We start from the raw sequence: 20,001 nt of genomic DNA on the forward strand, positions 1-20,001 counted from the left end.
AATGTGAGCAGAGCAGCATCTCAACACAACGCAAACGGCCACAAAGTGCTTTGTAATGTTATTTAGGGGAAAATTCGCTCAGTTTAATTTCATATTTTTATCACAATTATGCATGTCAGTATTTGTTATGGATGGTTCACCAGCTGACGTTGATATAACATGTTTTAATTGTGTGACAGCAATGATGTAATTAACGGTGCCAAGAAAATGACCTGAGTAGTGTCTGAAAGTTTTTTTTCATGTTGCAGATGAATATATCATATTATATCATATAGTCCTCAACATAGAACTTTCTATATATAGTGAGTAGGGAGGAGTGAATGAGTGAATGATTTTGGACACAGCCTAAATGATAGTTAAATACATTAATCAATCTCCTTGACCTAATCCACTAGTTTGTCTCGTTGCAGAGTGAATCAAAGGAATCAATGTTTTACAGACACCCATCTGAACCTGTGAAAAGTCCTGTGGTTTTCAAACGATTCTACAGATTTTTTAGTAGGATTCATACACTGTATCAGTAATGTGTTGGGCCACCACCAGTCTCCATGACAGCTCCATTACTCCTGTTAGTTTCACCAAGTCTCTCAAAGTCTACTGGCAGGATGAAAAGCATTCTTTCTGAAGATTTTCCCTCATTTGTTGTTGTGATAATGGTAGTTAGGAGTGTTGTCTGACATGGTGACTGTGAAGGCCACAGCATATGATTCACATCAAATCATTCAGTATCTGCATTTGTTATGTTCCTCCACTCATTTATTCAGGTTTTCTTTTAATTTGTCCCTCTGTATCTATGTGACTGTAAACATTGAGGGCTTTCATCTTGTTGCTTAGCTGGTATTCAAGTGTTGGCTGTTTGCTTGCTGTCATTGTCCTGCTGAGAAATGAATCATCCCACCACAACAAGGTGTCTGTTATCCTGCAGCATGATCTCTTCTCCAGCACTTGGCTGAGAGATGAGCCTTCATAATGATGGCCAACACATGCCAAGCAATATTCACGGCCAATATATAGTTGGAAATTCTGTATCTGGCTGATACCAATAGCTGACATAATCTTGCATAATAAAGTGGATACTGTACATCACTTGTACTTGAGAATTGGGGGAAAAACTTATTTTCTTTACCTCTTGATTTTTACTCTTCAATTATGCTGGAAAATATATTTTAAAAGATCAAAGTCTTGACTGTTAAATGAGCCAATCTCCCAGTGATTGATTTTTTCTTTTTGAATAGCATATACGAGGGATGTCAGAGATCAGATCTGATGGAGCTGACAAAAAGTTTTAATATTTATGAATTTCACAGCAGTTGCAATGAGAAGCCATTTTATTTTTCAAAGTTGCTCAGAGTTCTATTAATACTAATCCAAATACTATTTTTTAAACCATAATTCTTATTTAGTTTTGATTTAGAGGGGCTACAGAGTTGACATTTTATGGTTGTGACACACCCGATAGCAATTTTATTTAATGAATCTATCAAAAAATAGAGAGTTCACCAGTACCTGAGCAGCATTCCTACCTTTTTGAAAACCAGGAAGTGAGACAGGAGTCCTTAGGATATAGCCAACGTCTTTTACACCTGATTACATGATGTTTTTGTTGAAATCTGACGGAGATGACAAAAATCTGAGACACAACTTTAAAGGGCCAACATTTTCGTAAAAATCTATTTTTAAACAAAGATGATTATAGCAGTACATTTTTACACCAATATTATCCGTACGTACTGTTAGTTTTAGATTTTATAGGCTTTTAACACATTTGTTAATTGCTCGAAGTTGTGATTTTTTGTCTGGAACAAGGCTGTTGGCACAGGGCAAGTTTAGAAGTTAAAAAACATGAGAGCAAGCAAAATTTAATTTATATAGCACATTTCATTCCAGGTGGAAGCACAATATGTTGCACAAAGTGTGAGGTAGAAGTTGTAGGCACAAAGTAGAGCCAGCAACTGATCATAAAAGTGAATCAAATCCAATAAAACTAAAAAAAAAACCCTGAAATAATAAAATTATAATAAAGATGAAGGATAAACCAATAAAATCTAAGAAGACGTGTTAGTTATAAAAAAATGATAAAAAATAATAATACTAAAAATAGACCATTAAAAGACAATAATAAATAAGAATTTAAACATATAAAAAGAACTAAACACAGAATAAAATGAGATAAATAGACCAATCTCTGGAGCCTATCTCAGCTTGGGCGAGAGGCAGGGTACACCCTGGACGCCAGACAATTACAGTGCTGACACATAGAGACAGACAACCATTAACGCTCTCATTCACACCTACAGCCGATTAAGAGTCACAAATTAACCTTGTCTGCATGTCTTTGGACTGTGGGAGGAAGCCAGAGTACCTGGAGAAAACCCACGCTGACACAGGGAGAACATGCAAACTCCACACAGGACTACCCCACCCTGAAGTTCAGACTCCCCACCCTGGGTCTGACCCTGAAACCCTTTTACTGTGAGGCGACCATGCTAACCACTGCACCACCATGTTGCTATATGATAAAATGAAACAAAATAGTTGTTAAAATTGTCATACTAGACCACTGGAATTTGAGGCTAAAAAGGAAGGTCTTCAACTTAACTTTCAGAGGTAACACTGCTGGGGCACTCCTAATGTCATCAGGTATCATGCAAGCAGATCAAAGTATTTTATGAATCATATTCAATTCACATATAAAAAATCCTTTAAAAACAATGTTCACCCCAGACATGTAATTAGTTTGATGATAAGTTCTAATTTTAAGGCTTTTTTGGTATGACATGATTTGTCCCAGTTTCCAATATAATAATGGGTGATACATTTTAAAAAACAAAACATGTGACAAACAACATGTAAGTGAGCAGAGCAGTAGGAGAAGAAGTATTTCAGAGTATTTCATGACACCTTCCTGTCAATTCAACCTGATGCTGTTAACACACCTGATGATGTCAGTGCAAAAATATTTTTAGGCTAGTAGCAACAGCATCAGCAATAAGCTGCAAGACAGAAAAAGAGATTGTTAATCTGCCTTGGAGCAAAAGGAATATTCACTGTCACACTGTAAAGTAGCTTTGTAGGGAACATTGCCTGACAATTAGCATTGTATTATTGCCTGAAACATGGTTTTCTGCATTGCTACTGGAATTTAAAAAAAAATTGGAGCATCCCTAATTTGGCTGCATTTATTGTTCCCTGAATTCTTACAAGTCTCCCAGGCCCTGCTGCTGAAACACACAGCACGATGCTCACACCTCCCCGCTTCACAGCAGGAAGCTGTTATACAAGTGATGCGCACTGCTCACTCTGCCTCACCGCTGACGAGATCAACTTTTGTCTGATTCCTGTGTCTTTTTGCACCTTGCTCTGTGTGTGTGTGTGTGTGTGTGTGTGTGTGTGTGTGTGTGTGTGTGTGTGCGCACGCGTGTGTGTGTACCTGTCTGATGGGCTCTGGAACCCGGTAGCGGCAGCAGGAATGTGTTAGGCGTACAGCTGTGTCCACACTGATCTTGTGGCCAACAGACACATACACCGGCTTAGAGCTCTTGTCGGAGCTTCGCAATGCCTGAACAGACACACACAAAAAAATGTCTCAGGTAACTTATCAACTTGTCTCCCTCTCTGTGATTGTAATCGTCATACACATTTTGTTGAGTTTGACTTTTAGCAGGGTGGGTGTCCTTTGAAGTCAGCAGCAACAAAACAACATCTTTGTTAAAAGTATTTGTTTCTATTTTTTCATGTGTCTGTCCTTTGCCGCACCTTTCCAAGCACTTTGCCTGAGGCGGCTGTGAGTGGGAAGCTGTCTCCTCCCTTCTGCAGAGCAGCTATCTGCGGAGGCAAAGGAACAAAAATCAAAGTCAAAAAAGATGTACAGCATGCCAATACAAATAGCAGCCGACTGAAACAAACTATTAACCTGCTGTGGAGGCTTCACACTCTCTTCTTATTCTTTAACCTCTGTGTGACTGCACTTTCACCTCCACACATTCAGAGCTGTGGTATGTTTTAAAACTCCATACTGAAAAACAAACTACGGTATCTTTTTTAAGGATGGCAAATTAAGTTCTTGACTGACAAAATACAAATAGTGTACCGTAATACCAATATTTGCTGTCATTTTAAACATTTCAATGTTTAAAATAAAACAGAAATATTCCTACTGAGACTAAGAACTAAGTACAAATGTTGACAACCTGATGAAAATATTGCAATAGGCAACAAAAACAAAACTTGTTATTGTGCCTTTGCCTTTAATATACCAACTTTAAGGACATCAGTGAATGGCATTACAATGCAAAAACAACAGTAGGCCTATGTGTGTTTTTATCCAGCTTTAGGACACTGTAGGAATTTTTTTTTCTCTGTAGGAAAATGTCATGTACCAACATCTTTGGTTAACTGCTGGTTAAATTTACCAATGAGTTTGTAAGAGGTTCAGATGCAGCTGGGAAACCAAACATTATGGTGGGTGATTGGACTCGTGATCACAGTCAGTTGTATTGCCTGCTGTAGAATTTGATAGAAATTAAAGTTTTTATATTAAAAGAAAAAAATGTTTGATAAAAATGTTTATTATTAAGTGTTCAAGTTCTTTTTTTGCAAAATATTTATCAAAAAAATAGTAAAAAGAAGTTTTTTTTTAACAAATATTGTCAACAAACGTCAAAAAGAATTTTGTCACCCTTTATTCAAAAACATTTTTGTTAAAAAAAAAATAACAAAAAATATTCTAACAAAAGAAAATCAGTGACAAAATGTTGCTCGTCCTTATAAACCACAACACTCAACAAATGTAAAATTTTGACCAAACAATATTTTCAAATGCTGAGAAAATAGCAAGTGAAGTTGACCTTTGACCTTGTGGATATATACTATCATTTTATCATTTCATCCCATTTGACATTTGCGTGAAATTTTGTCATAATTAGCAAATGAATTCTTGAGTTATGGCCAAAAACATTTTTTGTGAAGTCACAGTGACCTTTGACCACCAAATTCTAATCAATTCATTGTTGAGTACAAGTTGATGTTTGTGCCAAATTTAAAGAAATTCCCTCAAGGTGTTCTTGAGATATCACGTTCACCAGAATGGTATGGACAAACTGAAAGCCTCCAGCCATGGCTGTTACTGCTGCAGATTCATGATAAAAATGAATGAACCTTCACTCTGTAACACGGCTGTACAACCACAAACGTTCTGACAAATCCAACAGTGATACAAAAGAAGTGGAGTGGAATGGAAAGGAACAGAACAGAACGGAACGGAACAGAACAGAGAACAGAATAGAACAGAATGGAGCAGGATAGGATAGAATACAATGGGATGGGATGGGATACCCCTTTTCCACCCAATTAGCTCAGGTTCTTGAACCAGTTCCATTCAGGATTCTTGGAACCTCATTCTATCTAGGGAACCAGCCTGCCTTTCCACCAGTTTTGTGCGGAGCCATTGTAATCAAGGATGTGTCACCAACAGAGGGCGTTGAACAATGTTCAATGACAATAAATAGTAGTAGCAAAATCGCAGATTACATTTGTAATTTGTTTGTCTGCTAACTTTTGTTCTTTGTGTTTTACCCCATAAACAAGCATGGACGAATTACTAATGAGAGGTACCAAACCGCAACCTCCGTGGCTGTAAATAAAGCCCATTCAGAAGTGTCAAAAACTGCAGTTCTTGGAAAGACCATTTGTGGCTGGCTCCAAAAGCCAGTCAATCCCCACAGACCCCCATGTTAAAATTCCCAACATTATAGCAGAAATAAACATGTTTACAGCCTGGTACAAAAAAAACTGTTTTGGTCTCTATAGTTAATTTCAACATTCATGACAACTGTAGAGGGGATGATTTTTTTATATTACTCAACCCTTTGCATTTTATTAAGGTTTAAAGTTCCACATATTTAAGGGCGGGGCTGCTTGAGTGACAGGCTGTCTGATTGACTTTGCTGAAGTCTGAGAGTCAGATCCACCCCCCCTTCTAAATATGGTCACTTCTCTCTCCAAAAAACCAAGATGATGACAGCTGAAATACCAAACTCAAGCCTTAGACTAAACCTGTAAGATTCTTCATGTTTCTTATTAGTGGATGATGAATTAAAAGTAACTTCATTTTGAAAAAATATGTACATAAGTACTTTTAAAAACATACTTAAAAACTTCTATAGAAACTTAAGTTTTAGTCTCAGTTGAAGAGATGGAGCAAAGTCAGAAGTAGTGATGTGGGCCGCTGTTGACAGGTGTGCTGTGGGTTATGGGCCACGGCGATGAAGGGAGCTTAGCCTCCATGATGGATGGGGTGTCTGCTCTACTATGACTGATTACAGCAAGCAGCCAGCAGGGAGACAGGAGGGGCCGCGCAGGGCCTCCGATCCCGGCTGGGATGAGGCCAACAATGTGTGTGAGTGTGTGCTTGTGTGAGAGAGGTTTGGCTCCTACAAAGCCAGAGTAGGACTGAAGCCAGAATAGCACAAGTCAGGAAGACAGAACAAGTCATCAATAACACACTAGTTTGAGTTACAGCCAGGGTATCAGTGAGACAGAGAGACATGGAGGGACAAAGAAAAAGAGGTGAGATGGGAGAAAAGGAAATTGAGAGGAAGAAAGGGGATGGGGTGGGAGAGGAGGGGAGATACACTGGAGGTAAAGAGAAGGAGAAAGAGAGGAGGGAGAGAAAAGAGAGGACATAACATCTGAAGGACGCTGAGCAGCATGAACTTCAACAACAAGGATGTCAGTTTCCCAGTGTGTATTGAGGACAAAGAGGAAGAAAAGAGATATTTTTTCTACTGTTTTATTCTTTTTCTTTCATCTCAGATCGCACAGATAAAACACACTGCAATCCCCTGCCTCTATTCAAGCTTAGACACTTTACATTTACATGCTGGGCTTTCAGCTGCTAGAAACATACAGCGACTGAGCAGGTAGAGAGGGACTGTTCTGTTCAAGGACACTTCAAAAGGATGCATACAATCTTTCACAGACATGTGGCTGTTTAAAAGACTGTACATACTTCATCTCAGCAAGTCATCTGGTCCATTCTTTAATGCTAAAGAAAGTGTGGTTTCAAGAGTCACGTTTTAATCTCCCTGCACTGGAACAGGAGAATTTTTCCCAATCTGCAGCTTTATTTATTTATTTATTTATTTAATTTATACATTTATTTATTCATTTTTTGTCGTTAATGCTGTATTTATGTCATTGTCTAGAACTGTAATAAAAAACAACCAAGTCAGGAAAATCGTTTACGTCAGTCTGCACGTCGGTGAAAACAACTACGAAATGTTAAAAATAGAAGCCTTGCTGGCTTTACAACATTAACAGTTAAACAATCTATGGAGCTCATTTAAAAGAACCTATGCAAAGTTTATTTGTATCTGGTTTCACTTGTTAATGAACTGCTCCAAATCCAAAATGTTGCAAAATCAAGGCTATTTGAATATTGTGAAGATTATGAAGGTACAGCCCAGTTGCCAGAAGAAAATGTTTACATTGTACGTTTGCACAAACCACAAATATGTTACGTTTGTACTTTTCATATGTATTATATCAGTATCATTTTAAAGTGACGTAGTATATGAGCTGACTTTAGCCCTGTTTTCACCAAGCAGTCCGGTACGGTTCAGTTCAGTTCAGTACGCATTTTTTCCCGTTTCCACTATGAAAAGTTGTGGATGGTACCAATGGAACCATCCTGTAGCATCTAGAGTAAGACTAAAGCCCTATTCGGATGGGATTAGTTTTATATAGGGACGTGGGGTAAAGTAATAATTACCAGAGATTTTAGTCCCATCCGAATGTGCCATGTCAGTAATCATTACCGCACGATGTCAGTAAAGATTACAGCGACTTTTACCTTCTGTAAAAGGGTCCCGGACATTTACCTCAGGTAATACTAATCCCGTGCGAATAGACCAGCAGCAAATATGTGTGTTAGGGCTGTCAAAAAAAAAAATCAAAGTTAGAAATATATTCGAATATATATATTTTTTATAAGTTCGAGCCTAAATTTGATAATTTGAATATCATTAATAATTAATTAATACTATCATAATTTGAATATCATTAATAATTAATTAATACTATCAATAATGTTGTATATCACGGCAAATCCCGCTGTCCGCGATGCGTGACCTGTTCGGGGAGACATACAGGGAGAGTGTTGCACCTGCTGCCTCCCTGCCTACCCTTTTTGAAGAAGAGATGAAACGTTACCAGAATGAGACACCACTACGGGCCGACCAGGATCCACTTTTGTGGTGGAAAACTACGCACTGAAGTATCCAAACATTGCTCAAATAGCGAGGCAGAAGTTGGTCATACCTGGCACTTCAGTGAGGTCAGAACGGGTGTTTTCATCCGAGTGTTATGTTCATATTGCGTCAGCAATAAGCATCTTATTTTTTGTGGGGGGTTTTTGTAAAAAATAAATAAATAAATAATAATACTAATACTAATAGCCTACTAATACTACTACTAATAATAATAAATTCTAATATTATTCGAACTCTACTAAATTAATTCGAAAATATTCGAACTCAATTTCATGGTGCTTTTGACAGTCCTATCATACGCACATGATGGCAGGAGGGTGCGTGAATGGATTTACCCCTCCCACTTGTGGTAGTTTTACTGATATTTCTTATCCCGTGCGAATCGGCCATTAATATTACTGACGTCCCGTGGTAAAGTGACATTACCCCACGTGCCCATGTAAAACTAATCCCATCCGAATAGTGTTTAAGACTAAGATGAGACAATGACAAGATGGCACTGATGGAATTAAACACTAAAGCCCCGTTTCCACCGAGCAGTCTGATATGGTTCAGTTCATTACGGATTTTTTCTCGTTTCCACTGAAAATGGAAAAAATTTAACAGTTCTTTACCGTCCCCATCTTTGGTCCCCCCTCTGTTGGGGTACCTAGCACACAGATCTGGTACTAAAAGGTGGAGCTAGAAACACTGCAGTCCATTGATTGGTCAGTAGAGAACAGCAACTCTGCTCAGGGCTGAGCTGTGGCTGGTTTTGAAACTTATGTAACCACTGTTCATACTGTGGCAAGTTTTATATATATTAATAAACTATAACCATGAAATGAAAGGATGTTTTTGCTGCCTCTAGCAGCAGCTGTAGACTGAGAAAAAAATAACCTAATTCACTGGGCCGACTGCCAGCAACTTTTATGATGGAACGTTTACTTGTAATCTTACTCAATGCATGAGTTGATGATATCCATCAACACACCTTAAATTTCACTGTGACAACTTTGACCATGCCATTAGTTTTTATTGTCTCTCCTGGATGACATACACTTTTAGTAATGAGTGAATCTTCAAGTGTTTAAAAATATGTGTTAATTTCAACAGGATTATGTGAACTGCATATTTTCTAATCCTCACTTGGAGAAAAAATAAGCATTGCGGAGCATTGTTCCTGTAGGTTACAGCAACACTAACCCCCTGTGCTTGCCTGAGAAGGATTAAATGCACAAACCCACAATTCTATTTTGTTCTGAAAATGTTGGCATGCAACCTCCTTCTGTGGTCCAAAATGAGGTGCAGACTTCCGTCTGTGTCACTGGTGATGAGGAAGCACAGGGAGTGATGGACAGAGCATTGAGTGACAACAATTCTGCCCACATTTAGAATCACTGTTTGTGATGGGAATGCTAAACAAACCTAGGGTTTAGGTACCATGTCTGAAAGGGTTACCTTCAGTTCCAAAGGTACCATACAGAAAGTGTTTGGTGGAAACAGGGATTTCATCATCTTGAGGTCCAGGGGATGGTGGATGGCGTGTCGCTTAGGCGAGACACCTCCGGCCCCCACAAATGCCACTCAGTCTTGCTTACATTTTTTCACAATGGCCACTCATGGTATTGCAGTCAAAAAAAAATCCTCTGAGGCCCAAAAGGCATTTTTCACATAGAACACTATTATAAAAGAGACGTCTATAACACTGTTGACAGGACACCTCAAACTGCAAACAATTATGAATTGTGAATCTTTCTGTTGAGAATTTTTGATCCATAGAGGTTTTATAGTTGTGAAGCTTTCCTTGAGCAAAGAAAACCGATATTAAAATCAGTGACATTAACGCAATGTAAAGTCTGTGGGCAGGAGATACACTTCTGCACATACTCAGTGGGCCACATGTTGCGGAAGCTGACCACTGCAGACCACTGTTCAAGACCAACAAACAACAACACTGTTTGTTTTTTAGCATGTCATTGTTGTTTTTCCTGCAGCTTTTTAGCCCCAAAAGTGGGTGGGTTTTTTTTGCCATCCATCGCCGCTTTTTAAGCAGGGCTTGTGCCCCAAAAACCAGGTACTTTAAGCCAAAACATGATCTTTTCCTCACCATAACCAAGTGGTTTTTGTGCCTAGACCTACGCATCCACACACGTGATGTTTCGACATATCCGTTACATGATAACATGAAAATGTAATGTTTGCAGAAACGGCAACATTGGCAACATTTATTCTGGCGACTGGGTTGGAAGGTAGCTGCACTTGAATATTGTGAGTAACAGGATGTTTTTCTGCTCCTCCCATTCTGCTGACCAGTGATGCCAATGTAGCAATTATGTTGCTAGGTTAAGCAACTTTTCGGACTACCCTGGCAACCTCTTTTTTAGAAAACCACCTACAAACAAACTAAGCTACTTTTAAAATTTAGAAACTTTTAGCAACTTTCGAAAAGTGACTCAAATGCTAAAACGCACACATGCTTTTCTTTTCTTTTCTCACGGTCTGTTTGACTGGCTGTCAAATTGAGTGACTGGCATTTTGAGTGACATCACCAGCAGCGACGACTCAGCAATGACATCACATCATTTAGTAGCTTTTAGCAACAAATCGACCTGCCTGTGGCAACTTCCCCTGAAAATTTACTTTACGGGAATGCAACTTAAGTACAGAGTTAGAGAAATATATGGTAAAATATGGTCAGCCTAGCTTAGTCTAATTTGGCTCTGTCCAAAAATCCACCTACATACAACTCTACAGATCACAAATTAGCATGCGGTGTGTGTTTTTTTTAATCTGTACAAAAACAGAAATGTAAAATGACAAATTAGCAGGAGGAGTTGCATGTTTTTCCTCAGTCTTCATGCTAAAGCTGGGCAAACCACGTCCTACTATGTATTTATCACAAAGACATTAAAGACCAGATGGATTTTTTGTTTCACTTTTGGAAGGAAAGTAAATAAGCATAAAAACTAGTTTTAGTATTGGTTTGTACAGACACAATTGTACCACACATGGTTACCTCACTGTCATGTAAAGTAGCTTAACGGTGCTGTTGTTGGATAAAAACTAACCTACCAGCTCCAACTCTGTACTTAACGCAGACATGAGCGTGATATAGATCTTCTCATCTCACTGTCAGGAAGAAACCACATGGGCATATTTCCTAAAATGCTGAACAACGTTTCTTAAGAAGAGACAAGGACAAGCTCTCTATCCATGTATGTGTATTGTTCAAGCACTCAACACAATACTTTTGCTCTCAAGTGTTACATCCTCACATCAATACTTTCTGTGATTCTGTGTCTGATAAAGACACACACACCTTTACTCTCGAGGCCTGCACATTTAATTACAGTAGCTGAGAGGAAGTTCTCTGTAACCTTCACAAACACTCAGACTGCAGGTTGGTATTTGAAAACTCTGTGTGCTGCCAGTGTTTTTGGCAACTTTTTCTGACATCTAATGGAGTATGGCAGTATATTGCTTGTCAGTAGTGCGTGGCAGTGTGCGTGTAGATCCTGTAATGGCTAATCTTATTTCTTATTGGCTAATTTTCTGCAATTTGGTAGGGAGCCTGATATGGTTTGTGTTTCACAGATTACTTCACAGATCAAGTGCTCAAACATCGACGCCGGTGTTGACCTGAGGCGTCGCAATTCTGTGCCGTGCCTGTAGACAAATTAGACAGAGCCCCAGACAGAAAATTACAGCAATATGGACAGGGAGGGAATTCTAAAATTTCATGTGCAGACACTGATCTCAAGCTGATAGCTTGAGCCCAGAGATGCATGGATGTATTGTGCCGACGTTACCTGATACCTAAAATGAACATGCCTGAGCCACTAGGATTAGTATCAGCAGATATGTGTGACTGTATCCTCAGAGGTGACCATGTTTTGTGGAAACAAAGAGATCAGATTCTTCCCTACGGTGGAGACGGACCAACATTTTCTGACGCCAAAGCCACTAACAGTAATTGAGGGAGATGGATACACTCCTACAGAGAATTGAATTAGTATGTTCCACTACTGCATGAAGACCGCTGGGGTTATAAGCAGAGTCTCTTTGCCTGCTAATTGACTTAGCAGTAGATGAGATGATTGCTAAAGCCATCAACGCTGCTTCCCTTAGAAAAATTCTGAAATAGCATTTATCACCAGCATCACAGGAAATCACTGCTATTCTAAAAACTGATGTTATCTATCTATGTGATATTTTTGTCAGGTGAAGCACTCGAGATGACTTATCATTACTGTCACCTCAGAGCAACAAGAGTTTCTCTCATCATGTTGGTGTTAGTTTGCTTCAGGTTGCAATTCTAAAACACTGAAGATCCAGCGGGACAACAGATAAATTAAAGGGTGTGTAAATGCATCTACAGTCCACATGTAGAAGTTAAACACAATTTACTGTGCTTATCCTCTTACTTAAGACTGTATCAAGACACCAGAAGCCTGTGCTGTGAAGAAGGATTTGGAGTTATAGCAAGGTGACTTCAATGTTAACTCTGGATTTTCAGTACTACGAAGCTAGTTCACTTTTCACAGGAAAAATCACCAGGATACCTTATGCTCAACAGTTAAGTAAATTTTAGATGAAATCGGCTCACAACCTGTTAACATCCTGACAACTACCCAATCATGACAATGGAAAACTAGAATTACTGCCTAGCAGTTGTATGCCTCCGCTAACCAGCCATATTATCATTTACATCCATGTCTGTCCATTCTCATATGTAGCCATGACACTGACAATGCTTCAAATATGGATGGTGCTGCAATAAAGCTACATGTCACAAAACATGGATGCTTCACACACATCTTTAACCTGGCAGCACAGATGATCTGTGCAATCAGCACAGTTTCAAGGTGGACAGCCAAAATTAGAGTCAAAACATAGTGTGTGGAAATGCATCTGGAGTCCACATGTAGAATAAAAGTTACGATATAAGTTACTAAAGTTAAATTAAAGACAATTTGCTGTGCTTATCCTCATACTTTAGACTATATCTAGACACCAGAGGCCTGTAACAAGAATTCAATTCAATTCAAAACACTTTATTTGTCCCCGAGGGGCAATTTGGAGTTAGCATGCAAACGTCTGGGTTAGCTCTGGGTTTTCAGTACTTAGAAGCTAGTTCACTTTTTCAGAGATCACAGTCTGTCAACACCCTGACCACTGACCAATCAGATCACTGGAAAACTAGAATGATTGCCTCGCGGTTGTATATCTCCTTGACCCAGTCACGTTGTGGTTTACATCCATATCTATCCAGACTCATATGAAGCCACGACGGTTGACAATGCTTTAAATGTGGATGTTGCTGCGAAGAAGCTACATATTTTAACATTCAGATGTTTTATAGTCATCTTCAACCTGGCAGCACAAACAATCTATATAAACAGCAGAGTTTAAGGTTGAAACCCAAGATTAGTGTCTCTAATTCAATATCTGACCAAAAGTAACCTCTTCTGTTCCTCAGTTATGACACTGAGTAATGGAAAGAAAAGTGTTTTTGCAGAACATTATGTGACAATGAAGTTGACCTTTGACCTTTTTAATATAAAATGCCATCACTTCATCATTTTATCCTATTAGACATTTGTGTGAAGTTTTGTCATAACTAGCGTCTGAACTCTTGAGTTATACCCAAAAACATGTTTGGTGAGGTCTAAGTGATGTTTGATCACCAAAATCCACATTCTTGCCAAATTTGAGGAAATTCCCTCCGAGCATTCTTGCAATGTCATGTTCACAAGAATAAGACGGACACAAGGTAATAATGACCTTGACCTTTGACCACCAAATTCTAATCAGTTCAGCGTTCAGTCCAGTTGGATGGATGAGATATCATGTTCACGTAATGATTTGAGCTGCATTTTAATTGTGCAAAGTTTTTTATCGACAGAGTAATGACCGACACTGTGGCGGATTTTACGCTTTGATTCATCACTGTAGCTCAGAATAACATGATACACCTGTGATGATGCCTGAAAATAAAAAGATTGTCTTTTATTAGTAAAATAATCCACACACTGTGATCACTGTGGCTCCAGTGATTATAAATCTAACATTTCGCTCAGACTGACCTCATCAGTTATTAACTCCCTTTCCACTCTTATCTTCAGGAGAAGAAATAGTCTGAAATTACTTTTATGTAGTAGATAAGTAGTAACTTTAAATACTCACTCAAACTTAAGTCATGTATGATGATACCTACATATATATTAAGCCTTGATTTCTAGTGTTTCTACGTCTTCTTACTCTGTTGTGAGATTTTTGGCTATCATTTATATTTCACTCTGTTAAATATGACTTTTTGGTGTCCCTTAAACAGAACACCCCTGCAGGTACAATAATATTATAGTTTCATCTCATATCATATGACGTGGTTTTGATGATGTCTGTAATTAACAACCCCTCTTCTTTTATATGCACATGCTCATTGCTGGATAGGAAAACTCAGACTTTACTGAACAAGTGGATAACCAGTTTCATGATACTAGTTAGCAGGATGGTCAATGTTTGGTTTAGTGAAACCAGATAACCAGAAGATATCCTGGGTATATTGAACTTGTTTCTGTGTACAGGCCTCTGTTCATGAGACAGATTTTACTTTGACTTGTTTTTATTCTTTCCTCAACAGGTCACTGAGGCTCCAGACTGAAACAAAGTGAACATTTGCATATTAATGAAATCCAGTTTGTGCTGTCCCACAGGTTTACTTTGACCAATAGGTATTTGTTCCAGCTTGATTTGTATTCAGAAAGTCACAGGCCTCGTTGTGCATTAACTACACAAGGAGGCCTTGGCTTGTAATAAAAGTCACACTGTCAAAACAGCCTACACGCTAACACACACACATATTCACATGCACATGCAGACAGACATGTAAGTGTGAGTTCACACGCACAATCAAAAGTAATTGAGGATTCTGTCCTTTGCTTTGTCCCTCTCTGACATTTCATTGCTTATTTTAGAAAGCAGACACACAACAGAAAACAGTAATTACACTTTGATAACGTAACTGAAATAATTCATCTATTGACTCTTGTCATGTCGGGCAGCTTTATACAGAAGCAGCATTTGTACACAGCAAGAAGAAACACTTTAGCTTTTTTACACTGATACGTCCTGTAAGCAAAGCCACAGAGTGACAAAACTCTAAAGTACAGGAGGGTAAAACAGGTGTTCTCACCTGTGACTGGTGCTCCTCACTCTTGTAGACACCCTGCACTTGTAGCAGGTTCTTGGCCACGCCCACACATGGCAGCCCTGACAGCACTCCCAGGTGACACGCAAGGCCAAACTCTGCAAGGTCCAAACACAGACCATGTCAAAATCCAAACTTAGAGTAACAAGAGTTTCTATTGACACAATAGTGATGACTTTGTGTGATGTCATAAAGAAATATTTCATGGTTCCAAGATGACAGCCTGATACACACAAGACAAACTGCTGCTGAGGCTTTTTTTAAAGACACAAGACAGCATGCAAAATATATCCAACTGACCTCCGCAGTTTGCCGGGCTCACCTTGAACTCTTAACAAGTGTTTTTAAATGAGCTCAAGTGGATCCACATATAAATATCTGATTTAATAAGTTGACCTTACTGTTTGTCAGGTGTCTCCTGAGGGCAGATACATTTAAGATAAGCATCCAGTACTTCATCTTGTTCTCCCTCTCTGTCTGATAAAATAGCTCAAAGGAATATTTTGAGTGTCACTGAGAAATACCATTATTTGCTTTCTAACCAAGAGTGAGATGAGGAGATTGATATCAACCTCATGTCTGTACATTAGGCAAAGAGCTGGAGTCAAGAACGTAAGCCAGCTAGGCTGGTTCTGTCCAGAGTGGGGAAAAAAACATCTGCCAAAACATCTAAACTGGCTTACATGTTGTATCTTGTTTCTTTAATCTGTACAGAAACAGAAATGCAAAAATGGCAATTTGTGGTTTCAGGGGGACAAACCTGTTAGGAGTCTTTGCTTAGGCTTTGTGCTAAGCTAGGCTAACCACGTTCTGACTCCAGCTCCATTCCAAAACATTCCAAAACATTTCCAAGGTACTGAAAATGGACTTTTACATCTATTTAAAGGTGAAGTGTGTAAGATTTAGAGGGGTTTGGTGGCATCTAGTGGTGAATCGCAGATTACAACCAGCTAAAAACTTCTTTGGCTGTTCATTGTTCATAGAAGTTTGGTTTTTTTGGTAGCCAATTATCCACGGAGGTCTCTTCTTCTCCAAAACAGAGACCAGGCAACTACATGTTATGAATCAGTGCTTCTCTAGCACTATCCAGCATCTCGGGGCTCACCCACAACATGCTATTGTGTGCTCACCCCTTTTCTCTCATAAGTTAGGTCTCTGCCTTTCATGAATAAAGAGACTCAGCGATAAACAGTAAAACAGTGAATCATGTATTTTCATATCACAAATCCATGTATTTCTGATGGACTTTGACATGTTGCTGTGAGCGACATCCACAAAGGTCTCTTCCTTTCAAAAGCAAATGGACCAGGTCATTTGAACAGCAGTTTCACCTTAAATACCAGTGTAACTCCGGCGCTGCACATTGCAATTGGGCTTCTTACTATGATGGCCGACGCGAAAATGCAAAAACACAAATAGTCTTATCTAGAGCTAGCGTTTGGTTTGTCCATTCTGGGCTACTGTAGAAACATGGCAATGCAACATAGCCATCACCATAAACAAAGACGCACTCCCTATGGAAATATAAACGGCTCATTCTAAGGTAAGGAGAACACAACAATTCATATCCTCAGGTGATTATACACTAAAGAAAACATAGTCATTATATGACATCCCATTCCTATCAATATATCCCCCTAAATCCTACACACTGGACCAATAACAAGTTAGGGTTGTTAACACAATGTGAACCAAACTTCTGACATCAATCGTTGTGGGGATCTGATGGAAACAGACCTTTCTCACAGCAGACATTTTGACTTGTTAGCAGGATAAACAAAGACATAAACTGTTTCATTTTTGAGTAAATAAAACCTTATTTTCAAAATCCACCCATGACTCCTCATGCCCACTAGCTTGGTCCCTCTTGTGCCACATACACATCATACCGTTTAAACCAGTGGTTCTCAAGCTTTTTCATGTCAAGGACCCCTAAAATGATAGATGTTAGGTCAGGGACCTCCATTTAACAAGACCTCGCTTCAGGGATCTCCATCTGAAAAGATTTTGGTTGTTAAATATGATTAAGACCAACATTTTAAAGTTGTGAATTACAGTTAAAGAGATAACTGTGGAGGGTGTGAAACCTATGATCTGAATAGTCACTCTGACTCTTGCTGACATCGGGCTGTGCATTTTTCCACATTTTTCTTGGGGTCCCCTGGAACTCCCTTAAGGACCCTTGAGGTCTTATACTATGACCATGTAATGGTCATAGTATAAGACCAAGTTAGGTAAACATCAGGGATATCAATCTGTCCATTTAGGAAGCACAAATTATTGTGAATCAATTTCACCTGCTGACTACAAGTGCAATGGAGAGGCAAAAGCAAGACAACCCCCAAAAAGGGAATGGTTTTGCATGTGGTAGACACAGACAGTTGCTCTCCTTATCCTTCCTGACTGATTCCTCTCTAGTTTTGTGTTTAGTGTCCTTGTCACAACTGGTTGCATGAGGCACTACCTGCAACCAAATCAGGTTGCAAAGGTAGTCCAATTCCTCCAGGATGGCACATCCATATGTGCAGTTGCAAGAAAGTTTGCTGCGTCTCACGGAACAGTCTCAAGAGCATGGAGGAGATACCAGGAGACTGGCCATTACACGCGGAGAGCTGGACAGGGCCGTAGAAGGGCACCAACCCAGCAGCAGGACCGGTACCTGCTCCTTTGTGTGAGGAGGAACAGGCGGAGCACTGCCAGTGACTTCCAGCAGGCTACTGGTGTACATGTTTCTGACCAAACTGTCAGAAACAGACTCCATGAGGGTGGCATGAGGGCCCGACGTCCTCTAGTGGGACCTGTGCTCACAGCCCAGCACTATGCAGCTCGATTGGCATTCACCAGAGAACACCAGTATTGGCAGGTCTGCCACTGGTGCAGGTTCTCACTGAGCAGCTCATCCAAACAGTCTGATTTGACGGTGGGTCAGTGATGTTCTGGGGAGGCATATCCTTGGAGGGTCGCACAGACCTTCATGTCATAGCCAACAGTACCCTGATTGCTGTTAGGTACCGGGATGAAATCCTCAGAGTGATTGTCAGACCTAACGCTGGTGCAGTGGGCCCTAGGTTCCTCTTGGTGCAGGACAATGCCTGGCCTGTGTAGGCAGTTCCTGGACGACGAAGGCATTGATGCCATTGACTGGCCCTCTCGTTCTCCTGACCTAAATCCAGTTCGGCACCTTAAGGATGCTATGTATCAGTGATTCCGACGTCGCCAAGTACCACCACAGACTGTACAAAAGGTCACTGATGCCCTGATCCAGCTCTGGGAAGAGATCGCCCAGGACACCATCCTCAGACTCATCAGGAGCATGCCCAGACGTTGGGTGTGAGTCACGTTATGAGTTGCTGCAATAAAATTCACACAAGTTGGATCAGCCTGTGATTTCAAGTTTTTACTTTCGGTGTGATTTTGAATCCAGCCCTCAGTGGGTTGATTTTGGTTTCCACTGACCATTGTTACGTCATTTTGTTCTCAACAAATATACAGTGTACGGGGCGTCGGTGGCTTAGTGGATAGAGCAGGCGCCCCTTTGCTGCATGTCACTCCCTCTCTCTCCCCCTTTCACACTTGTCTGTCCTATCGAATAAAACTAAAATGCCCAAAAAAATATCTTTAAAAAAAAATAAAAAAAAAAATTATAGTGTACATTAGTGAAGATTTTCAATTTGAATTTGTTCATCAAGCTCTGATGTGTGATTTAAATGTTCCCTTATTTTTTTTTAGAAATGTAGCATCAATCACTGACCCTTCACATATACTTCTTTGCTATTGGTTGAGGTTGCGGTTGGTCAGTTTACCAAAGTTGAACTCCATGCGATGCAAAGATACAAATTTGCTTTGCCAGAGGAAGCAAAGGTTATATTTTCCCCTCTGCTTGCATTGAATGGCAGTAAATGGGAGGCAATATTCGCCAATGTAAATTTTGCTCAGTGCCTGCCAGCTCGGTGCCTCACATGCCACATTCACGTCATACCATTTAAAATATACTTAAAAGTAGCTAAGTGGGATAAAAATGTTCACATCAGCCCCGGACTAGTGACCATCGGCTGCCAATGCGATATTCATGCTGAATTTTCTTTCTTTTTTTTACATTCCATGTGAGATACCTGACTCTTTGCCAGCCTCTTCCTCATCTGGGGCACTTTGTATTTTTCATGGTCAATATCATACAGTATCGGCTGGTTAGACACAGCAACAATCTCCTCCACACATACTTCTTTGCTATTGGTTGAGCCTGAGTTCACCAAAGATGAGCTCCACACGATGAGAAGATAGGACTTTGCTTTGCCACCGGAAGCAAATATTTTAATTACCCCTCTGCTGGCACTGAATGGAAGTGAACAGGAGGCGAATATTCACCAATGTTAATTTCGCTCACGTGTGACCGTCCCTGACACCTAAATGGAACGCAGTCTTTATCAGTTACACCTCTGCTTTTCTTGCCATGAAATGTAAAAATGTTTGGAGAAAAAGGCCTGATGCAATTTTAGGTCTGACACACAGTGCATCCTGCTACGTAAGGCTCAAATACTG

General features: G+C 39.7%; 1 protein-coding gene across 2 annotated transcripts in view; it reads right to left on the minus strand.

Annotated features, from left to right (window-relative positions):
• Positions 1-20,001, minus strand: part of LOC126389761 (endonuclease V-like) — a 111,889-nt gene that overhangs the window by 79,149 nt on the left and 12,739 nt on the right. For both annotated transcript variants that reach the window (XM_050043620.1, XM_050043621.1), the window contains exons 5-7: positions 15,448-15,560; positions 3,757-3,825; positions 3,431-3,559 (exon numbers count right to left, since the gene is read on the minus strand). In XM_050043620.1, the coding sequence (XP_049899577.1) occupies positions 3,431-3,559; positions 3,757-3,825; positions 15,448-15,560 (311 nt within the window). The remainder of the gene's footprint in view (positions 1-3,430; positions 3,560-3,756; positions 3,826-15,447; positions 15,561-20,001) is intronic.

Source organism: Epinephelus moara, chromosome 5 (assembly GCF_006386435.1).
Source record: "Epinephelus moara isolate mb chromosome 5, YSFRI_EMoa_1.0, whole genome shotgun sequence".
NCBI lineage: Eukaryota > Metazoa > Chordata > Actinopteri > Perciformes > Serranidae > Epinephelus > Epinephelus moara.